The 7,481-nt window shown below is 31.1% G+C and overlaps 2 protein-coding genes across 2 annotated transcripts; both read right to left on the bottom strand.

Annotated features, from left to right (window-relative positions):
* On the bottom strand, positions 2,138–3,266 carry LOC107620028. The gene is made up of 2 exons (XM_021114410.1): positions 2,970–3,266; positions 2,138–2,602 (listed from the first exon to the last, which is right to left on the bottom strand). Exons 1-2 carry the CDS (start codon positions 3,264–3,266, stop codon positions 2,138–2,140), a joined length of 762 nt encoding a protein of 253 aa, XP_020970069.1.
* Positions 4,161–5,159, bottom strand: LOC107622004 (pathogenesis-related protein 1-like). Its single transcript, XM_016323947.2, has one exon. It carries the CDS (start codon positions 4,660–4,662, stop codon positions 4,165–4,167), a length of 498 nt encoding a protein of 165 aa, XP_016179433.1. The 5' UTR covers positions 4,663–5,159; the 3' UTR covers positions 4,161–4,164.

The following is a 7,481-nucleotide window of genomic DNA, read 5'->3' as shown; positions in this document are numbered from 1 at the left end:
ACATCGTTAACAAAAGCAACATTGGACAAAAAAGAGAAGAATAGAATTAAACCCTATATCATTGTGAGATCTTGGCCCCAAAACAACAATTTCATTTTCTACCTGTCTCAAGCTACCCTTCATGTCAATCACATTTATAAAAATATGAAACGATTAGGATGTTTCAAAATTAAAACAAAACGATTGAATGACGTAACTATACAATTAATTGAGTTTGCACTTACCTCAGAATTCACCAAACAAATCCTAGCTTTGTGATGACTCACCCGCCTCCATCATCTGACATGGTAATAATGAAGCTCCATGTTTGAGTGTGCAATTTTGTGGGTGTCTCAAGAAAACAACAGTTTCATAATGAATATACTTATATTCAGGTAAACACAAGTTATTATATTCAGCTAGATATCCTACACTCATTTCCGATGATTAAAAAAAAAAGATCTGCAAAGTTCAGTTCAATAAAATTTTAAAGGATTAATTTTAATGACGATGTTATGCCAACAAACTTAAATGGCACACTTGAAACTCAAGTCTAGGGACAGATTTTGACATATAATATAGTAGTAACACCCCACTTTAGAATAGATAAATAACAACAGAAACAGTGTGCATATGGACGAAGAAGAAGCAAGAAAGAATCTTTTCCTGCTTTTAGGCACGTGACGTGAAGCAGATTCCATCGCCGTTCCATTTTTTCGATAGCTAGTTCTTCAATTTTTGTTTCTTGCTGCGGCAAAAGGTTTTGAAGATCCTTGTTCTCGTGCTCTTCATTGTACACCTGAGGCTTCGCACGGTCCTCGATTCCAAGATTCCAATGATCCCCAAATTCATATTTCCTCAAACTCTGTTATGTGCTTTGTTTGTTGCTAGAACAGCAAAACATGAATCTTAATAAGAACATAAATACATAGTTTAATAAGAATACATGTAAATGAACACTGTTAAGAAAATGTAAAAGTCTTAAAAAATAAAAAAAATTACCATAATTTTAGCAAGATGTAAGACTCTGTTTTCAATTAATCACTCCTTGAGGCCATAAATGTAAGCTATTAGTTCAAGAAAAAATAAGGCTACCGTTGGTGAGAGAAAGAGGAAGAGGAGGAGTGGACATTATTGATGAGCTCTTTAATGGGGCTCTTTTATCTCTTTAAGTGCCAATGCTGACAATGAACCTTGCAGATTTTCTGGCTAGCTTCTGCTCCTTTCACAGCTGACCAGTGGTGACAAAGAAAGGCTTCATCTGCGCCCCATAGGCGATGACATTTGCAACTTCTAGCTCTATTTTGATGAGCGAATGCCCAGCCGTCTCTCGTGACTTGGAACACAATTTCCGAATGCTGAGATGAAGATAAAAATGAGGAGGACAATTAGAGAAGAGAGAAAAAGAGAAAGAATGTCGAAGGGATTAGAGTGATTCTTATTTTTGTGGATAAAGGAGAGAGAAAGCCATAAATAGTGTGCTCAAAATTTGAAAAAGGATTGAAATTTAAAAATTTTTGAAGAATTGCGCCCAAAATTTGCCATCGATCCCGTTCAAATTATTGCAGTATGCTCAATTACCTTTTCATTGCGTGAAGAATCATTGTGCAAAACAACACTACATCCTTCATTCAGCTAGAAAGGTTTGGGAACACCCATCACTTTCTTAGAAACTATCTAACAGTACCAAATAGTATGTTATTTTACTGTTTGACTAGTTAATTATTATATATTTATAGATTATAGATTAAAGATAAGAAGCAGCAGCACAAATTAAAGTAGCTAAATAGGAAAAGGGGAGTAATCACAATCAAATGTTATATAATGATTAATACTTCTCCCTCCACCCATGATTAAATAAGCGACATAATATATATTATAAATAAAAAAGTANTTCTTTTTCTATATAGATGACCAAATTGTCTGCAAGAAATTCATCAGCCATCTTACTTTGGAGTCTTGTCTTAACAATTTTTATTGCTGAAAAAGCTCTTTCTGTTGTTGCTATAGACACTGGTAGAGTCAAAACAAGACGTATTAATCTATCAACCATGTGATAAGTTCTTGATTTTCCCGTTTCTTGCAACTTGTTGCACAATTCAGAAAGTGTACCAATGCCTTTCAAATGATTTGGTATATCATGCTGATAATGTTGCAACTAAGATTTCAAAATATTTAGCTCATTAGAAGAAAAGTCAAGGGGATAAAACTTCACTGCTAACTTGCTAATTTCTTCAATATTAAATGATTTGAAATTGTCCTTAGGATCCAAAGCACAACTCAAAGTCAAAAGCTCTATTGTTTGCTCATTAAATCTACTATTCAACTCTTGTATTTGAGAGTCAATTGTTACCAAGAATACATCTATTCGATAATGATGCTCAACTGTCACACTTGGTTGACGAGATCGACCTCTTCCAAAAACATATTGTGCACTCATATTAGGGACTTCAATTTCATGTTTTTCACAAAAATCTTTAACATTTGCAAGAAAATTGCACCATCCACCATCTCTTAATTGTTGAAGAAGTAACTTTGATGTAGAAACAATATGCATTGCATTAAGAATCTTGAGATTGTTGTTGCAGTGCTTGGCAAAGAACATTAGTGATTTCCATAATCTCTTTCATCAAGTGCAAAGTGAAAACAAATTCAAATAACAATAATATTTTACTAACACCATAAGCCTCACCTCTTTGTGCATAAGTTGTCCCGTCTTCAATGATATTATTGAGAACAATATTGGTAGCAGTAAACATTTTTACCAAACTGCAAATAGAATTAAAGTGAGAGCTCCATCGAGTATCCCCAACTCTTTGTAAAGTGCTTATTTGATTCGCACATTTGCCTGTTTCTAATTCATTTTGAGCAACCAAGTTTGCATTTTCATTTGTTTGAGCTTCTTGTAATTGATCATGTCTTTTTGAAGAAGCACTAACAATAGTGACAATAGAGTTTAATTGGGTAAAAAATTCATGAATTTGAAGTACCTCTCTTGAAGCTGCCACCAATGCTAATTGTAACCTATGAGCAAAACAATGCACATAGTATGCTTGTGGAGAATCTTTAAGAAACAAAGCTTGCAAACCATTCCACTCATCCCGTATGTTGCTAGCACCATCATACCCTTGACCCCTAATATTTTCAACTTGGAGATTATAATGAGAAAGGACAGAAATCAATTCTTTTTTTAAAGTTGTTGCACAAGTATCAGTGACATGCACAACATCAAAGAATCTCTCTTTAACAAAACCATCTAGAGTAACAAATCTCAAAACAATGGCCATTTTGCTCCTTTTTAGATTCATCTCTAGCTTCATCAACAATAATACAAAATTTAGCATCTCCAATCTCTTCTCTAATTGAATTTCTCACCTTAGTAGCAAGAATATGTAGAATTTTTTTTGGACATCATTTGAAGTATACTTAGCATTTTTTGGAGCATTTTCCAAAACATTTTTTTTCACTCTTTCATTGTAAGATCCCAAAAATTTCAACATTTCCAAAAAGTTACCTCTGTTGCTTGAACTTTGGCTTTCATCATGTCCTCTGTATGCACAACCTTGAAATGTCAACCATCTAATGCAATCTATAGATGCTCCTAGTCGAATTCGATTCTTTTCAATCTCTTCTGATGTTTGCTTATGAAGAAGTCTGTCAATATGTTGTGATTGTTTCATCAAATCATCACATGATTTCAGCGCCTTATGATGGAATGAGTTAGGACCTTTGCCAATGTGATTCAAAAGAGCACATTCTTTTCCACTATTTACTTTCTTCCAATTCCTGAAACCATTCTCAATAAAAGCATTTGAATCCGTATTGATTGAAGGTTCCTTAGCAAAAAGAAAGCACGGAAAATAATATATAGCATCATCTTCTATAGAATATTCTAACCAAGATGGGAACAATTTAAACCATGAAGCTTGAAAGCGACGATTACTTTTATCACCAGAAAATAGATAATTATCAAGAATTGGTTGATTTGGCCCAACTTTAATATAAGTCCGACGGATTTCATCTCTTTTATTTGGAGGAAACTTCCAAATCATTGGTCGCATTCCAGGGAGTAATCACAATCAAATGATCTATTATATAATAATGAGTAATACTCCTCCCTCCACCCATGATTAAATAAGCGACATAATATATATTATAAATAAAAAAGTACATATTTATTTTTATTTAATAAGGTCTCTGCCCAATGTAATTGCCAGGAGGATCATAGTTGCAAGTAATGAAAGTGCCTCCATTATTGTCGCAAATCACTTTGGCACAACCAACGCGCAATGTGTTTTTCCAAACCACTTGAGTATAATGACCACACATTTGATTATCAGCACATGAGTTTGACATGTAATCAAAGTATGCCTTTTCGTCTACCCATAATTTCACACCATCTACACCTGAAAAATCATTACTGCTACTCCATGCAAGGTTCTCTCCATAAGGGCCATGTGAATGGATCAGCTGGCAATCTTTTCGCCGTTGATTGGCATAGTTTTGTGCATATGCTGCAACAGAATCGTCCCAAATCAAACTTGGTTCTCCCACTTCTGATCTTGCTACATTGTGTGCATCAACATAGTCTTTTGGTGAATCATGAGCATATACATAACCCATAATGCATAATAATGAACCTAAGATAGTGATAGGAGAAAATGAAATCTTGCATGTTTTCATGTTCTCTTATGCAATTGTGATTTTTGTTTGTTTGTTTGTAATGTATGTATTAATGTGTTTGATGAGAATTGTTAAGGTTATAGCGAGGTATTTATAAGAATCAATCTTTACTTGGAAAAGTAAGTTGTTGTAGTTGTTTCAAAAGATTACCGGATCCATAACAATGAAAACAAGTAATGGATGATTTGTTTTCAATATTTTGTTACACGGTTGAATTAACTTTGTTATAAATTAAAATCATGATTCAACAAAAACGATTCTATCATATGATAACGCATGTCTTGTTAAGTAGTATCCTAAGTATAGAAGAAAAAGATTAACATCATAATTAATTAAGAAGAGAAGCTAGGCTGAGTTTCTATGTAGCAGTTCGAAGATGAAGCAATTTTTGTAAAATTATAGGATGACTAAAAGTGTAGAAAATAATTTTTGAGCCTCTTTTAATATTTTATTATCGATGTCAAATTAACATTTTTGCAAAAGCTATGACGACTCAACAAGTCTTTGAAACTATATATAAAGATTCTATTCGTGATAACATATTATTGAGTTGCAAATTAACATTCTTATATGTCACCAAAGTACTTATTCTAAAAAATTAAATTGATAAGACGGTAATATTAATTATTATATCTCTAACATAAACGTGTCCAACAAAACATATAAGAAAGATTACATGAAAAAATTTCCACGAACAACACGGGCTCACAACTTATACCCAAATCCTTACATATTTGCACTAATAATTAAAGCCTCACAATATATATTACTCCAGCATAGACCATAAGATATTGGTACTTATTAATTAGTAGATAAATATTATCCAACTCTTTTTAAATTAGAAGATAAATTATTTTTTGTGATATATCTTCTTATTATTAATTGAAATAAAATTAATTGACTTATCATAATTAACTTTAATTTTAATCTAACCTAAATTTTATTAATTTAATTAATTAATCATGATCTAACTTTTTTTGTAAATTATAAAAATTATTAAAAAATTTAAAATTAATAATAATTTAGATTAAATAAAAAATTAAAATTAATCATGATAAGTCAATTTATTTAATTTTATTTAATAATAAGAAGACATATTTTAAGGATAATTTATCCTCTAATTTAGAGAGGATCGAATATAATTCACCTAATTAGTATGGTCGTTTACCAGGAAAATTTTCTGGAGGGTTATAGTTACAAGAAACTATGTAGGCTCCATTGCTGCATTGGACCCTAGCGCAATCAACATGAGTAGCGTCACCCCCAAACAACCTGCATATAGTGACGACAAATACCCCCAATTCATGAGTATTGTTTCTGTGCCATCCATGCGTTCACAGCTTGTGCTCCAGTAAACTCTCTTAATCGTCCCGTTGCTATAACACCACTCGCCATGTTCTCACCAAAAGGACCATTTGATCGAATCGGCATGCAATGCTTAATTTGCTTACCCAAGTGCAGCTATGCATATAATTCTAGTCTCTTGTCCCATTTCAGTGGTTTAACCCTAACTTTTACATGCGCTGTGTTGTGAGTTTTAAGATAATTTATTGGAGAATTTTGAGCTGATAAACACCAAGGGAGTACACCCATTAAACTTATTATTAGCCACACTAATAATAATATCTTCATTTTTAATATTGTTCTCTGATTGCAAAAATTAAAGGCGATTGTGTTATTTGTCTAGTATATGATTGGTATTTATAAGATAATTATTGGCCTAAATATTACATCAAGGGACAACAATTTCAAAGCTTGTCTGATGTGCACCTGGAAGGTAACCTATGTATTTTATTAATTATATCATTATGTGAACTTACCTACGTATATAAATTAAATGAACTCCTGTTTTTTCTCTTATAAACACGGTAAGACATACATCGTACGAGGTAAGAGTAGGAGGTCACTCATAACTTAGAGCTTTCTCTACCAATTCTCTGTGTCTGGGAGTAGGTAGACACGGTTGAACGCAACCAATACCGTGTGATATTAATTATTCTCTATAAAACGTTATATTAATTATATATTGTGCCATTAATTTTTAAGATTTAAATTTTAATCAATACTTATATAAAACAAATGTTCTGTATTTAAAATTCAACATTTGCTCTGTACTCATAAATTTTTATATTTTTATATAAAAAATATCTGTATGTATGTTTATATTAAACAATTTTATTATTTTTTTATAATTATTAAATTAAATCTGATTAATTTTTTAAATTATATAAAATAATAATAAATTTAACTTACTCTATAATTATAATAAACTTGTATACCAATGATTACAGAATTTTGCCAATGTGATTGCATAAAATTATTATAATAAAATTTAAAAAAGAATTAGGTTGATAGGTTAATTTTATAAACAATTATAAAGTAAGTTTAAAATTTAAATCTTAAAAATTAATGGCACAATATATAATTAATATAACGTTTTATAGAGAATAATTAATATCACACGGTATTGGTTGCGTTCAACCGTGTCTACCTACTCCCAGACACAGAGAATTGGTAGAGAAAGCTCTAAGTTATGAGTGACCTCCTACTCTTACCTCGTACGATGTATGTCTTACCGTGTTTATAAGAGAAAAAACAGGAGTTCATTTAATTTATATACGTAGGTAAGTTCACATAATGATATAATTAATAAAATACATATATGATTTTAATTAATGATTTTAATAAATATTCATATTTTATATATAATTTTATATTTATGTGTAATTTTTATTTAATTTAGTGTGTATATAAATATGTATTTATATAATTATTAAATAAAATTTTCATTAAAATTATATATATATATATATGAGGGA

Source organism: Arachis ipaensis, chromosome B10, assembly GCF_000816755.2.
Source record: "Arachis ipaensis cultivar K30076 chromosome B10, Araip1.1, whole genome shotgun sequence".
Classification (NCBI taxonomy): Eukaryota; Viridiplantae; Streptophyta; class Magnoliopsida; order Fabales; family Fabaceae; genus Arachis; species Arachis ipaensis.
Note: the sequence above shows the minus strand (reverse complement) of the source record. Positions and strands in the feature narration are given on the sequence as shown.